At 37.6% G+C, this 16,698-nt stretch overlaps 1 protein-coding gene across 1 annotated transcript; it reads left to right on the plus strand.

Annotated features, from left to right (window-relative positions):
• The first annotated feature begins 10,855 nt into the window (after positions 1-10,855).
• Positions 10,856-14,784, plus strand: LOC145056801 (G-type lectin S-receptor-like serine/threonine-protein kinase At4g27290). Its single transcript, XM_079004527.1, has 7 exons — positions 10,856-12,179; positions 12,703-12,843; positions 12,938-13,095; positions 13,171-13,381; positions 13,468-13,702; positions 13,799-13,949; positions 14,054-14,784. The coding sequence occupies exons 1-7, from the start codon at positions 10,856-10,858 to the stop codon at positions 14,369-14,371; spliced, it is 2,538 nt and encodes an 845-aa protein (XP_078860653.1). The 3' UTR covers positions 14,372-14,784.
• Positions 14,785-16,698: the final 1,914 nt, after the last annotated feature.

Consider the following 16,698-nt stretch of genomic DNA (forward strand, 5'->3'; position numbering starts at 1 on the left):
GGGCCGGTCCAAGTCAATTTGAGGCCCGGGGCAAATTCAAAAATGAGGCCCTTTTATCGACCTTCAGATTGGATGGAATTCATGATGGCCAAACAATAAGCAATTAGTCACTTTTTTTTCTTTCGTTATCAAAGTGCATGGTTAAATGGTTATATTCGACTATGCCTGTACATATTTTACATCACAAAATTTCATGAATGATACCCAAAATCACCATGATTGTCAAAGTTTTGGTTTTTACAACTAACATAGTGAGACCTACAATATAAAAATTTACAAACTAAAATAAAAGTGGTTACAATCGTCATTTGAACCACCCATCTCATTGTTTACTCCTTCTCTTTTAGCTTACCTATTCAAAAACTAGACAAAAAAATAGAACTCTTAAATTAGAAAATTATATGTAAAGAAGGCATAAACTTGAAAAACAAACACCAAAGAAACATCACTAAGGCACAACTAAATACAAACAATGAATACGAGTTTGATAATCAATCCAAGGGAGCCAAACAGAAGGCACCACGAAAATAAAAACAAATTGAAAGAAATGAGTAAAGTTGATAACATGGCAAAAAACCACAGTAGGAGCAAAACTAGAACACATAGCAAAACCGTCCATAATGACAAAAAATTCAACAGCAAGGTTATAGATCATCCCAAAATGAAGAGCAAAATCTTATAAACACTTCTACCTCAGGAGCAAATCATCATAGAAAAACACATAAACAAATACTATATCATGAGCCAAATAGAGTCATGGGCATTACCGTCCACATGGGCAAAAATCCATCAGTAAGAGTAAAGAGAAACCCAAATTTGAATATCATAAAAAATTTAATCAGTGAAGCACCCTCCAAACTAATAGAGAAATAATATGATAGCTTTTTGGTTTCTTGTTCACCTATTTATGCTTCTCCCTTCTTGAAAATTGTTGTGAAATTGTGTATAACGAGGAGACATCAAACATTCATTATTGTTTATTGAAAATTGAAGTGTCGTATCTTGGAAAGCCGAAATCGTCTTAAGAAGAAAAAAATCCCTAATCCCTAACTACACGATCTTGGGCCTTTTGCCTTGAATTAAACTAATAAATAAAATTCCAAAAAATACAAGAGAAAAGGTTCGAACAAGGAACCTCACAAATCTCAAACAACATGCTTCAACCATCTCAACCAACTCTGTATTTGCTTATATGTTGCATATTATATTTTATATCATCTATACCTATATATACATATATTATAATTGTAATTTTGCGGGGGGACCAAGATTTGGCGAGGCCCGGGGCGGTCGCCCAACTTGCCCATGCTCTAGGGTCGGCCACGGTTTCTGTTTAAGGCGCAAGTAGAGCCGGTTGCAGGAGCAAAGACGTTCAGCTATTTCACCCGACATTTGAGGTGAGTTTTCCTCCATTACGAACGGGTCGAAGGCAGCAATGTCGGCCCGTTTATGTATGTTAGCATATGTCGGACTAAGTTCTGATGTCAGGCTGTGCCCGATGTAGGTTTATATGTTAGTGGACTTCGGTCCGATGCCGTGGCAAGCCCAAGGAATGTTTATCTGCTTGATTCTTCCATGTGTTTGTTTGTATGTTTCCAGACTTCGGTCCGATGCCAGGGCAAGCCCAGGGAATGTTTTTATGTTTTCGGATTTCGGTCCGATGTCGAGGCAAGCCCGAGGAATGTTTATATGTTCATGTATGTGCTTATGTTATATGTATTTATTGATATGCTTATGTATACCAAGTTTTTCTTGATGTCGGGCGGGGCCCGATGTCGAACTTTAGTCTGATGTCGCGGGGGGGGGGGGGGGGGGGGGGCATTGTTGCTTGCAAGGCCCAATGTATGTTATTATGTGATTATATGTATGTTATGTGGTAGTTTTGGGAGACTCACTAAGCTTCGTGATTATAGTTTTCAGTTTTGGTTTCAGGTACTTCCGCTAGTAGGGGAAGAGCTCGGGATGACTGCATAGCACACACCACATCGTTTAGCCAAGGATGATTTACTCTGATGTTTTGACATATGATTTTGATACATTGACAGATGTTTATGATATTTTTGAGATACACGACTTATGATTTTTATATGATGAATGATATTTATGGCTTTATTGATAAATTAAAAATGAAATTTTTAGACCGTATCTTTGGGATGTTATAGATACGGGCCCTGCCCACACTCGGCTACTAAGCATACATACAAGTATCACACATACAACAAGTATAACCAAATCTATCAATTATTCCTATATACATACTCAAATAATGCTATTAGATACGGGCCTCACCCACACTCCTCTAACTAAGAGATACGGGCCCCTCCCACACTCACATTCCTAACAACACATACAGGTATCATACAGACAACAAGTATAGCAATCCAACAATCTGACTGATATATACTCAGATAATAATGAGATACGGGCCCTGCCCACAATCTGTGTTCCTATCAAAAAACATACAAACTACATGGGCCGGCATTAGTGCCTTCAACCCGTTCAACCAGGAGGAAACTCACCACGCATTGTTGAAGTCCCACGAATAAATCTTTGGCTGCTGGATGACAGATCCCTAAACTGTCAACATCAAAACAAAACATAATTAACCATTTGGGTTTCAAAGCATAACCATAAACCCATACTTGGGGTAAAGGACCATTTTACCCCTAACATAGCTTGGTCCAAGACCAAGGCCCAAAATCATTCTCTGGAGGCCCAAAAGTCAAATAATCAACCAATGCTCAATTATGGCCTAATTTTCCAAATTGGGCCCAAACCCCTTACATGGGCCTCACCCTAAAGCCCATACAAATAACCTACTCCATACACTTCTTCTCAAATGGCCCAACAAGAATCCAAACACTTAAGCCCAAAAGAAAGTCCCAACTTGAAGCCCAATCATAATTAGGGTTTTCACATAAAATGACGAATAGGGTTAAGTGTTCTTACTTAACCAATTAAGGACTTAATCAATTAAGTTTATCACTCCACTAGGCCATTCATACAATGTAGTCAGAAATAATTCAAAATTCCAATCTAACAATCCAAACGCGGGTCCCGGAAAATCCCAAACTAACATTTCCAAAATTAGGGTTTTCTAAACCCTAATTAGGGTTTCCAACCCAATCACAAGCCAATTAAGTCCAAGATTAAGCTATTGGGGCAATTAGGGTTTCACTATGTCATGCACCACCCACTGCCACCTCAGGCGGTGGTGGTCGCCAGCGGCTCACGGCAGCAGCCACCACCTCACGGTGGTGGTGGTGATCTTCTTCATTTTTTACTAAGAAAAGCTGATATAACATTCACCTTTAACACACACAAAATATACACACATAGCCACCTCCCACGGTGGTTGGTGGCAGCAAAAGGTGGCAGAAAGCGGCAACCACCATGGTTGGCTGCCATGGTGGTTCGCCTCGCCTCCGACCAACATTCTTCACGAGTTCCAGCAACATCAAGCGTAAAATACGACGAGAAACAATAGCCCTCAGCCACCAACTTGACGGCTGGCAACGTCGAAATTAACGGAAACAAAGGCCAATGCTAGTAGCGGCAGCTAGGGCATACCCCACGTCACACTCGTCGGAATGAACAAGGAAATGAGAGATAGATCGCATATAACTTACCAAGAGCTTCTAGTTGCTCGTGACCCACAAATCAACGCCCACAACGTATTTCACGGTCCTCGGTGGTTCTCCAGTTGCCCACGATATCCGACATCAAGGTTGTGGTGGTGGCGCTTCAATGGCGAAGTAACCGCTTGGCGGCCTTGTCTGATCGGAAAAGCGAACGAAGAAGTGAGGTGGCGGCTGCAAAAACTTAGGATTAAGGTTCTAAAGATGCTAAGAGGGGAAAGCGGGAATTGACTATCTTAAACCCGACTCCATAATAAACTTCCTTCACTTTTACACAATCGGCCCCTCCTTCCTTAAACATTACAAACTGAATCCGGATTTTTCCCTTTAGCCCCTGCTTCCCAAAAATCTATTCTACGCAAGTCCCAATGATACCAATTAGACCATAAATTCCTGAATTTATAACATTTTACCCCCAAGGCTCACACAAATAAACTATTATGGATTTAGGCTTCAATATAATAATATGAAATATATTCCTCATCTCGGGGTTCGTTTATTTATTTATTTTATCTTATCTTATTTATTTAAATTTCAAAATAGAATGTCACACAATTCATGCCCTAAAAGGTCCCAACTTCGAAATTTAGCATTCTACTTCCATTAAATGAACTCAAACTCATGCATGGGGATTCTAAGCCCTAAAGGTGTCAACTTCATGAATCTAGGACCATAGAAACACCAAGAGTGGAAAATCTAAGCTCATGGTGTGGTATCAAACCACTAGATCTCATCCATGGGACCAAGAAGGGTCCAAAACTTAAACAAGGAAGATCTAAGCTTCTAAATAACAAGTTCAAAGCTTTATACCTTAAACAAGCTAGAAATAGAATAGATAATCCAGATCCACAAGCTCTTCCTTGATCCACCACCTTGCACCAATCTTCCCCTTCTTGAATATGGATCAAAATACACCAAAATGGACATTATAAGCTCAAAACGCAAGAGTGAGGCTTAAGGTTTCGAGTATAGGGCTAGGAGGATAGAGGAGGCTGAGAATGAGGGTTTCATTGTCCATAATGATGTTTATATAGTGTCCAACCCCAAGAATTAGGGTTTCTAAATGACCCACATATGCCCTGCATACATACACGTACGCCCAGCGGATGTGTCCGAAGTCCCGATCCGCCTTGCATGAGTACGCTAAGTGTACCATGTGGTACACCCCGCGTACTCGCTTTATAGCTTATACACCAAGTGTGCCATGTGGTAGGTCCCGCATACAACACAATGACTAAAATGGACTAATTAAATAATTCAAGGGCAAAAGAGGAACTTACCAGGATTCAAGTGTTACAATTTAGGGTCTTAAACATTAAGACACTTATTCAAACTTTAGATATGACCATAAAGAGACATTTTAAACCATAAAGTCTCTGGATTTAAGCGTTTTCATGGCCATAAAGAGATAAAACCCAAAACCCTAACATTTCACTTCATTAAAGACTACATAAATCTTGCATGGGAGAAGGGAAAGGGCCAAGCTAACATTTTTATGACTTTAAACATCTTAGAATGTCTGTAAGGAAAACTTATAAGCTCTATAGCGTAACACCTCGACTCTCAGGTATAAACTTTACAGTGTTATATTCATTTTGAAAGGTCTACTCGACGAGTCGGATGCCATGACTCGTCGAGTAGGAGCGGATTTAGTTGTGTGTCTTAAGTGACCAACTCGACGAGATGGAGGACACAACTCGACGAGTTGGAGCTGGAGGATGAAACCCTAATTTCCAGGGTTTTGCACCCTATTTAAACGGTTGTTATCCTCCCTTACAGCCCCCCTTGAGCTCAGAAACCCTAAATCGTATTTACTCTCCATATTTGTGTGTTATTAAGCTTGGAAGGTGGATTTTGGTGAGAAGAGCTTAAAGATCAAGGAGCTTGGAGCAAGGAAAGTTGTGGATCCGAATTCTAATCCATCTTAGCATCACTTTGAAGGTAACAAGTTGTTACCTTAACTTTCTTCTAGCTAGATCTCTCAATGCTTGAGATTAGGGCCATTTTAGCATGTTGGTAATGCATTTCAGGTGTTGGGCATGATCTGAAGTTGCAACTTCAGATCTAGGCTCATCTTGGTCCTTATAGTCATAAAGCTTCAACCTTTATCAAGATAATGCATTTTCCTCACCTAGAACCTCTTCTATAGCTTGATTTTGGCCCTTAGCACCTTGCATGTATGTAAAGTTCGCAACTTTACATAGGAAATATGCCTTAGGAACTTAGATCTGCAATATGGAGATTTGGGGTGGCTTATAAACATCTAAATGGAGAAAGGACTAAAGGGAATCGACGAGTTGCATGGCCAACTCGGAGAGTCTGATGAAGATTAGCCTTTGAGGGTTCTGCATGAACTCGGCGAGTCAGCATGACAACTTAACGAGTCAATTATGGTTTTCACCACTTGAGAACACGCATGGACTCGGCGAGTTGTGTGGAAACTCGACGAGTCAACTGGGGGGTTCACGACTTCTCGAGTTCTGGAAGGACTCGACGAGTCAGTGAGCTGCACTCGACGAGTTGGGTCAACATGGACTGTTGACCTTGACTTTGACCAAGGATTGACCAGTTTCACTTCTAGGGGGTATTTTAGTAAATTGGAAATTTATGGAAGTGGTCTTATGGCAAATATAGGTGGTCGAGTCCGTGGCTATGATTCGAGGGTTTGAGCTTATTACTTCAGTTCGACATTTGTGAGGTGAGTTTTCCTCACTATACTCAAGGGTCGAAGGCACCAAGGCCGACCCTTTTTGGATTGTTATCCTTATATGTTATGCTAGTATGATCTGTTATATCAGTATCCTGGTAGATAGGATGGTATTATGCTATTAAGATCTATTAGATCAGTATCCTGGTAGATAGGATGTTATTACGTTGTTATGATCCATTAGATCTCTTTGTATGTCTATAGCTTGTTACGTGATTATCTGTTATATGTACACATTTTTGATTGGTGGTTGAGGCTTATTTGCTTTGTGCGAAAGCCAATAGACCAGGGCATTCCAACCCGATGGTTGTGGGTCGTGAGTATTCCATCCCGACGATGATTGGACTCGTAGTATGTAGGCATTCCAACCTAATGGTTGTGGTCCTGGGGTATTCCATCCCGAGGATGATTGGACCCATAGTATGTTGGCATTCCTACCTGATTGTTGAAGGTCTGGGGTATTCCAACCCGATGGTTTACTGGACCCATAGTAATGAGTTTGTGATTATATGTATATTATTGTGTGTATGTGTCTTTTGGGGGAACTCACTGAGCTTCGGGCTTACAGTTTCAGTTTTGGTTTCAGGTACATCGGATGATCGCGGGAAGGCAAAGGCGTGATTGTACAGCTCCTCACATTTTCTGACTTTGTTTTTGGGATACTCTGATGTAGAACCATTTTTAAAACAAATTTGTAATAATTGACAGATTTCTGAATGTTTTAAAAAAGTTTAAATTTGGCATGATTTTTATGGATGTTACAATTCCATACTCATGAAGATCCATATTTTGTGACAAAATGAACTCAAATCCAAGACCAAACAAGATCTATCAAAATAAGCTCCAAGGTTTGAACTTTATACCTCAAAAAAGTAGACACAAAGATGAAGATTTTGGATCTAGAAGCTAGGATGCACCACCACTTTTTGAATGATCTTCTTTATCTATCAAGAACACTCAAGAAATACTCTCAAGCTTCAAATCTCACTCACAAAAGCTAGGGGGTAGATTTTAGGGTTTGGAGGATATGGATGTTGGTCATAAGAAGGTCCAAGAGGGATTATGATGTTTTAATAGGGGTCACAACCCATAATATTAGGGTTTGGAGAATGCACGACTATGCCCGACATGCACAAATGTACGCCCAGTGTACTCAAATGTTGACCCGCCACAATGTGTTGACTTACGCCCGGCGTATGATTTTGTACACCCAACTTAAGGACCTCTTTTGCAAACTATTAAAAACATAAGGGACTGGAAAATAAAATACCTGGAAACAGTTTTTACAATGATCCATATAGTTGCTAGCTTTATGGAATCCCACCATTCCAATATGCTCATTTTTGAAGAAAATGGAACAAAAACCTAGATCTAGAGACATAGAACAATAAAGCTTGGATCTTGAATACTTACAAGTGTCCATAATATAAAATAGAAGATGATGATGATGTTTGCAAGCTAGATCGGTCCACCAAGTGTGCTTCCTTTTCCTTCAAAACACCAACAAAAGCTCAAGATCTTCAACAATGGAGTCTAGGGTTGGATGAGATAAGATCTCAGGGGGGTGGAGGCTGTCAAATGAGGTGACCCTAGGAGTTAGTGCCCTTAAATAGGGAACCAGTCCCGAAATTAGGGTTTTGGCCCAAAATGGTTGCCACGTCGTGGCAAACATACTGTCACGTCGTGGCATCGCACCAAAAACGCGTTCTTCTTAGCTAATGCCATGTCGTGGCCCACCCGATGTCACGTCCTGGCCATACAAAAACTCCAAAATATTAAATGATTAACTTATGAAAAGAATACATGCAAACTGGATGTTACATCAAGATTAGCCATTACCATTAATGATTACTCTCCAATCGATCAATCAGTTTCTTTTTCATATTGAACTCGTTTTATTTATAAATTGATTTCTTTTAATATGTTTTTTGTAGTCTTTTTTTTCGCAGCAATTGATTTCTATAATCGTTTTCTGCAACAATCGCTTTTTGTAATCATTTTCTGCAATAATCGTATTCAAAAAAATCTTTTTTTCTATAATCGTTCCAATAACCCATTTCATTTACTTGTTTTTTGAATAATCAATGCATTGTTGTGGTTTACTGCACCAGATTTATTGGCTTGTTTTATAAAATAAGAACAATGCCTAGACATCCTTCTAAAGAGAATATTTGAAGTTTTATATAAGGGATATTTGAAGCAGGTTATGTTGGGGATATGGATTTCATGTTTGTAGGTTATCCTTACTTATATAAATTTCATGTGTGTGAAAAAAAATTGGAATTTTTCGGTTGCTATTTATCCTTGCTACTATATATATATAACTGTTTCATACGATTTCTTAGTTACCTTGAGCGTGTTTGGCATAGAGCTTTTGGAAGCGTTTGGAAGCTTCTAGCTTTTAGCTTTTGACAAAAAGCTCTAGTTTAAACAAAAAGCTTCGTTTGGCAGTACGAGCATTTAGCTTTTAGTTTTAACAAAACGCTCCGATTCTAAAAGCTACTTCATGTAGCTTTTAACAAAACGTTTCGGAGCTTTTGAAATCAATTTCCATAATTACCTTTAAAAATATATTTATATATATATATATATATATATATATATATATATATATATATATATATATTATTTTTAATCAATTGTCATTTTATGTAATTTTATATATTTCAAAAGCTTCCAGCTACTTTTGCCAAACATTCATATAACGAATAAAAGCTACAGCTTCCCGCTACCAGCTACCAGCTAACCACTACCCGCTTCCAGCTAACAACTATTTTTGCCAAACACGCCCCTTATATACATTTTCTGTTTGCTGTTGCCTGGTTTTAACATATATAAATTTCATTGCAATAATTGATCATTACTCCTATATATTTAAGTGTTCTATAGTTATATTCTTTAACTGTTTAAATCTATTCTCTATTTCTATTTTTTATTTTGCTTGATTATTATCTAATATCTATTTCATATGTTTTTTTATTTATCTGATACGCATTATCTTTTTTTCTTAGTTACCTAGTATTAACTTAACATGTTTTCTTAGTTACATGGTATGCATTGTTTGTTTTCTTAGTTACCTGTATTAACTTAATGCATTTTGTTTGATGTGTTCTTGTAGTGAGACTCACGATCAAATTCAACAACTTGTGCAACCAAGTTCAGAAGCTACCGGAACAACTAATGTTGCATCTATGATTGATGGTGATGAATACCAAACAGGGTCGGTCCAGACGGTAGGCAACTCGGGCGACCATCTAGGGCCCATGACTCTAGGAGGCCCAAAATTTATGGGTTATATAGTTTATATATATAAAAAATTATTATCTAAATCATTTTTAGGGTTTAAAGTTGGTTGAGACTCAAATTAGCTCAAAAGATAAACAATTTAGTTTGTTTGTTATTTCTAATTGAACACGTTTATATTGAAGAGTAATTGATATTTTTTTTAATCTTTATTATATTTGTCTTTGAGATGCCTTTTTTATTCTTTTTACCTCGGGTCTCATATATGTTTAGACCGACCCTAATACCAAAGACTTTTTTGTGATTAGAGTGAAGTTCTTATTTTAGTTTTTGTATTTTGTTGTCTTTAAGAATGAAATATGAACCATTGAACTTTTTATTTATTGTGATTATTGTTTATGTTTTTTGAATTTCATATTTATAAAAATGAATTTCATTTACTAAACGGGTATCCAACAGGTTCCCCGAATCCGATGGGGATTTTTTTACTCGACTCCGTCGGGGATTAAACGGGGTGGAGGCAGGGATGGATGTGGTAATCAGAGGTCGGGGACGGGGACCACAATCCTCACCAATATCTGCCCCCATTTGCATCCCTACTCTTAAGGTACCAACTATTTCAGCAAAATCGGGTTTGGGGCAGGATTCGCAAAGATCCGAAACTTCAGGGACCCATATTGTAAATTTGGTTTAAAACTCCCCCATGCGACGACGATGAGGTTATACGCACTAGTGCACTACGCAGCCAAATACACTCGTTTCTTGTAGCCCATATACGCGTATTCTTTCCCCTGTTGTGTATAAATAATTAAATATGATCGTATTCGATAATTCAAAGCCCTAGTGTGAGTGAGCAGCCAATAGTCCAATACTCCATAGAAGGAGAAAGAAAGAGCCGGGAGAAGAGGGAGAGAAAGACGGAATTGGGAAAAAGAGAGCGAGGAAGAAAGGTGTGTCTTGGCATCGACCAAGCACGTAGCTTTTTGCAGAGTTGTCTTTATCGCTGTTTAAAAATAATTAACTTCTGATTTTTTTAATTTTGAAAAATGTCAACCCTTTGAACGTGGCTTACAGCATCAACACAAACTCAGCCCACTCGTACAATTCTTTTATTCGTGATTTTCACACCAAAAAAGCGCGTCTGGCATTGACAAATGAGGACTCCAGTCTGTAGTTTAGGGTAAACAATTGAAAGAGGTCAACATCATATCAGAAAATCTTCTTCGATTCTTTATTCCATTAAGAATAAAAAAAAGAAAGCGCAAAAATGTCTGCTTGTTTTTGGGTATTCACAACCCTCTACTTATACACATCAAATGCTTCTCCGATCACCGGTATTTCCAGTTCAAAAACCATCGAGAGCCTCGCTACAAATCAACAACTCTATGATGGGGAAACCTTAGTTTCTCCAGATCAGCGATTTGAATTAGGTTTTTTCTGCCCTTCAAATCCATGCAAAGATGTAAAATTCTTGGGAATTTGGTACAAAAACATAGCACCGACTACTGTTGTTTGGGTAGCCAATCGGAAAAGGCCAATTCGAAGAACATCTTCAGGTGTACATTTGATGCTAGACGATTATGGGGTTTTTGTTATTCAAGATGGTAGTAAGCGAGTCATCTGGAGGAGCCCTCCCAAGAATTACTCTCCATCTGTGGGTCGAAAACCAGTTTTGCAGCTTCTGCAATCTGGAAATCTTGTGGTTAGAGATTGTGATATTAATCTTTCATGTGGTGGATACATCTGGGAAAGCTTTAATCATCCAAGTGATACATTATTACCAGGAATGGAGCTCAGTCTGGATTATGGATCTAGGCTTAGATATCGTGCAATCACTTCATGGAGAAAGAAAGATGATCCATCTGATGGCGATTTTAAGTTTGGGTTCGACAGATCAGTTCAAGCTCCCCAATTGGTGCTCACGAAAGAGAATGGGGTTCGACTCTCAAGATGGGGTCCATGGGATGGCCAAAAGTTCAGTGGTATGAACTCGTTAATGGATAATCCAATTTTGTCACCCACATTGAGGTTTGATAATGACCAAGTTTCTTTGAAATTTGAGGCATTAAACCGGTCGATCTTATTGAGGTTGGTGTTAAGTCCACTAGGGAGTCTGCAGTTCTTGTGGTGGAAGAGTAAAAACGAAGGTTGGATAACAATTCTGACTCTAAATAAAGATAACTGTGATCGAATTGGATCATGTGGACCTTATGGTATATGTTATAGTGATGATCCAAGTTGTAGATGCTTGGAAGAAGGATTCATGGCGATTTCGTCAGTGGATTGGTGTGGATTTGAGTGCTCAAGTGGATGCAAGAGAAAAAATGATCTGAATTGCACTGCAGGAGATGGGTTTCTGAAGTATGAACAAATGAAGCTGCCTGATAATTCATCTGTTTGGGGTGCTTTAAGCATCAATGAATGTGAAAATAAGTGTGCAAAGGAATGCAGTTGTATGGCATACACTAGCTTGAACATGTATGGAAATGGGAGTATTATTTGTGTGGTTTGGCTTAATGATCTTATTGATCTGCGAACAGTTCATGGAGGTGGAAACGATATTTACATACGCATGTCACACATCGAGCTAGGTATCCATCTGTTAACTAATTTCTTTTGCTTTTCGTTTCCTTTTATTTATGTAATTATAGTTACTTTAACTCTTGAGGATCCCTATAAGGTTTAGACTATTGAAAATACTCTGAAACTTTTTTTTCTTGCTTGAACTGTTTTTGAAGTACTGTTTCATTATGGAGTTATTTGCTTGGCTCTCAAGTTAGTTGTCTATTAAGAATATTTCCGGTTATTTAAGTTTCATTAAGACTATTTGTAAGGTCATATATAAAGCATTAGATCTCATGTATTTATTCATTCCTTCATCTCTTTTCTTCTCCTTTCAGTTTTGCATAATCCTCATCATTCTTGAACTCATCATAATGGTAAACACAATGTGCAGTAGAACTATACGATCTTCTTCAGTTCATTACCTTTTTAGACCTCAAAATGTAAAACAAAAAATGTGTTTTAATGACATTAATTTACTACACTGTTTTTGATTTGATCATAATCTATAATCTACTTGTTTGATTTTCTTTGAAATGTTTTCATACTCAGATTCCATCATCCACAAGACGAAGAGGAAGAAAGTAATATGGGTTGCCTCTATTGTTCTCTTGTCAACAATTATTACTTGTGCACTTCTACTTATTATCATAGTTCGATATTTTACTATGCTAAAAAGATCAAAGACAAGAGGTAATGCCCTTTTTATCTTTCACATATCCTATATATGCCTGCAGCTTTTTTGCCATAACTTTTGTATTCTGTAAATTTGCCACACTATATTCAGCATTGGAACAGGAACAAAGTCCATTGACAGAATTTGGAGGATCTCAAGAGGAAGATTCAGATTGCCGTGTCTTTGAATTGGATGAAATTGCCACTGCAACTAATAACTTCTGTACCTCTAATGAGATTGGCTCAGGAGGTTTTGGAAGGGTGTATAAGGTAAATTTCTTTGATGAAAGCCATATTTCCTGAAAGAAAAAAAATATATGATCAAATCAAATGATTTATTTTCAGGGTGAATTACCAAGAGGAGAAGAAGTAGCTGTGAAGAGACTAGCCGAGAGTTCTTGGCAAGGCATTCGGGAATTCAAGAATGAAGTTACTTTAATAGCAAAGCTTCAACATCGGAATCTTGTGAAGCTCTTGGGATATTGCATTGAAGGAAATGAAAGAATACTAGTATATGAATACCTGTCAAACCACAGCCTAGATCATATCATTTTTGGTAAATTAATATCATAGAATTTCATGTTTTATGTACGTATACGTATTCTTTTAGTTTTGTTATAATTTACACATGGAAATGTGTAGATCAATTCAAGAAAAGACTCCTGATGTGGGACAATCGTTTCAAGATTATCAAGGGAGTAGCAAAAGGACTTTTATATCTCCATGATGATTCTAGGCTAAGAGTAATTCACCGTGATCTAAAAGCAAGTAATATTCTGCTTGATAGTGAAATGAACCCCAAGATTTCTGACTTTGGATTGGCAAGAATTCTTGCAAGTGAGAAAGGGGAAACGACAAACCGAGTAATTGGAACACAGTAAGTATATATGTGTAACAGATTTCTAGAAAAAAAAAACACAACTTCATGTGTAGTGGATATAAACTACTTGCTTTCTTATGTGCAAACATGCAGTGGTTATATGTCTCCAGAATACATAATGAATGGCCATTTTTCTACCAAGTCTGATGTTTACAGCTTTGGTGTTTTGGCGTTGGAGATAATAAGTGGGAAAAAGAATTGGGGATTTCAGCATCCTGACCATAACTTGAACCTGTTAGGTCATGTAAGTAATGAAATCTATGATTCATCATGCTGTGTAGCTATATAGTTTTGCATTCTGATTAGTAGAAATCATATAAGATTAATGTGTGTGTGTGTGTGTTGCAGGCATGGAAGTTGTGGACTGAAGGAAGGTCCTCAGAACTGATGGAACCTGTATTAGGTGACTCAATCATTCAGGAGGATGAGATTGTAAAGTGTATACATATTGGATTGTTATGTGTCCAAAAACAGCCTGAAGATCGGCTTACAATGTCTGAAGTGGTCAACATACTACAAGGTGAACATTGTATTAATGTGCGCCAACCAGATGAACCTGGTTTTTTTGCAGGAAGGTCTATGATGGGACTAGGTTTTTCTACAACTGCAGAAAGAAATCTTGAAAGTGTAAATGAGGTGACGATGACAACTATAAGTGGAAGATAGTTGAGTTCTGAAGAACAAAAATGTATGTATATCCTTTTAGATGAGTGGGATACATGGATACATATATGTAGAGAGTAGATACTTTGCAGATCTATAAAAGCATGCATACAGCGATCGATATATGCATTCCTGAGTTTAAAAACTGGAATGGAATGCAGATATCGATCATCTTCACTTGTTGTTTATCATGTATACAAATGTTGACAACTTCTCAGTTTGTGCATGTTATTGAAAGTAATCTGAAAAAATCGGCTTTGTTACATTAGCGCATATCTCCTTTCTCAGCTAAGGACCGAACAAGAGATTGTGAAAATAGGTAATAGTTCCCCTTTCGTTGCACCTTGTTGCACAAGGCTTTTTCTATCATTAGGCTGTTAATGTGATTCTTCATTGATTTTATGTTATTAGCAATAGCAAGGAAATATCTTAAGTTTCCATCTACTATTTAACAACTGTAATTGTGCGATTTCAAATCTGGAACGAACATCAATTACATGTAGCTACATTTGTGATAGAGCTTTCATCAGTGCCTCAGTGTCACATTTGGGTGCTTATGGGTTTTATAAACCAAAATAAGGCTTATACGATATTAAGACTTCTTAATCATTATTCCATTTATGTCAATATTTACACCATTAACGATAGCGATTGATCGCATTTTTCTCCATTCTATTGCATTGTAACATCATCATTAATCGTTATAAAACATAAGATTGTTTTAGATGGGACTAGCCAATGGCTAACTAAAAGGGATTACATTAGAGAGAAAGCCAATTGGGATATCTTGCGAGTCACAACTATACTTTTTAGATCTATTGAAATCCAACTAAATAATTGAATCACAATTATGTCAAACAAAGTATCGCTTCGCGACTTTTTCTCCTTGAAAACAACATTTCAATAGCTTCATATAGCCCCAAAAGTGTTGAGCACCACTACACCCATACATCTTCTTGAACTCCTACATCTGAACCGTTTAGGAGAAGGGATGTCCATATACAAGGGATTCTGAATATTACACCTTAGCCTAAAGCGAGTTGGCAATATGACATGGAGTGTAGATAAGGGATCCCCTATTTCAGTTGTGTTGTCACATGATAGGGCAACAAGACAAGTGAAGACCAATGCCCCAGTGATGACCCACATAGGGAGATGATTAACAGGCGCAATCCGGCAATACAAGTCACATATTTATATAGGAGCAAGGTTGTCCGATTAGACATTGTTAATTATCGAAAATATCAAGTCTTACGCTTAATGAGAAACCTCAAGCACTACTAGAAAAAAAAATGATGGCCACTTTCGTCGGTAATTCATGTCGTTTACTAACGGATTTCTGACAAAATTACTTCCATAAGAAAAAGGGTTGTAGGAAACCATTTACGACAGATTTCCAACAAAATTAGTCACAGATTTCCGATGGAATATTTTGTTTTTGAGAAAATGGGGTTTGGCTAACTTTGACCATTTTTGACAGATTACCAATACAATGGGGTTTGTCAACTTTGAGCACGGTGTTATGCATCAACTTATGTCACATATGCTAGATAAGGGCAATATGGGAAATTCAATAAATAAAGAGAATCTTATTAGTTCAAGGGCAATTTAGGTATTTTATATTATTTAGTTTGTTAGGTCAGATAGTATAAGATGGTAGTGAGAATGGGGAGTGATCCATCAATCTTTTTGTGAATCTGGAATTTATTCCTTGGGAGAGTATCTATCTCGAATCAGCTAACCTATCATTTGTTCTTGTAATCTTTTGGGAAAATTTGAGGTTATCAATCAGCTAACCTATCATTTGTTCTTGTAATCTTTTGGGAAAATTTGAGGTTATCAATCAGTATTTGAAGCTTTTGGTTGAATTGTTGTTATTGAATCTATTCTTATAAGTCCGGTTCATAACACACGGTTGACCAGGTTTCACCATTTTTGACAGATTTATGACAGAATGGGGTTTGATCAGCTATGACTCGGTTTGACCATTTTGGTGGATTACCAACGGAACGTTATGGTCACTACTTATTACGGTGTTTTTAGACATTATGTTCCATTACTTTCGAAAGGTGATTTATGATGAATTTCTAAGTTCTATGTATACCTCTATGGTGTTATATTACAAAGGTATTTTCAACTATTTCTGAGGGTTTGATCGTGGGAATGGTTGGTCGCACTCAACCAATGCCCTTAAAGGGTCAACCTCAGGTACAATCACGATACTTTCCAAAGCCTTACGCTTGTAGTGTGACTCGGTTTACATGATGTTGTTAGAATTAAACATGTTTTTTGGACATTTTAGAAGACTTTGCCTTGTATGACTATACTTT

The sequence above is a fragment of the Lactuca serriola genome, chromosome 1, assembly GCF_051521515.1.
Source record: "Lactuca serriola cultivar US96UC23 chromosome 1, Lser_US96UC23_V15, whole genome shotgun sequence".
Lineage (NCBI taxonomy): Eukaryota > Viridiplantae > Streptophyta > Magnoliopsida > Asterales > Asteraceae > Lactuca > Lactuca serriola.

Coding starts and splice junctions, on each gene's coding strand:
- LOC145056801 (XM_079004527.1), top strand. CDS start 10,856: ATGTCTGCTTGTTTTTGGGTATTCACAACCCTCTACTTATACACATCA. Junction 12,844..12,937: donor AAAAAGATCAAAGACAAGAG/GTAATGCCCTTT, acceptor CACTATATTCAG/CATTGGAACAGGAACAAAGT. Junction 13,950..14,053: donor ACTTGAACCTGTTAGGTCAT/GTAAGTAATGAA, acceptor TGTGTGTTGCAG/GCATGGAAGTTGTGGACTGA.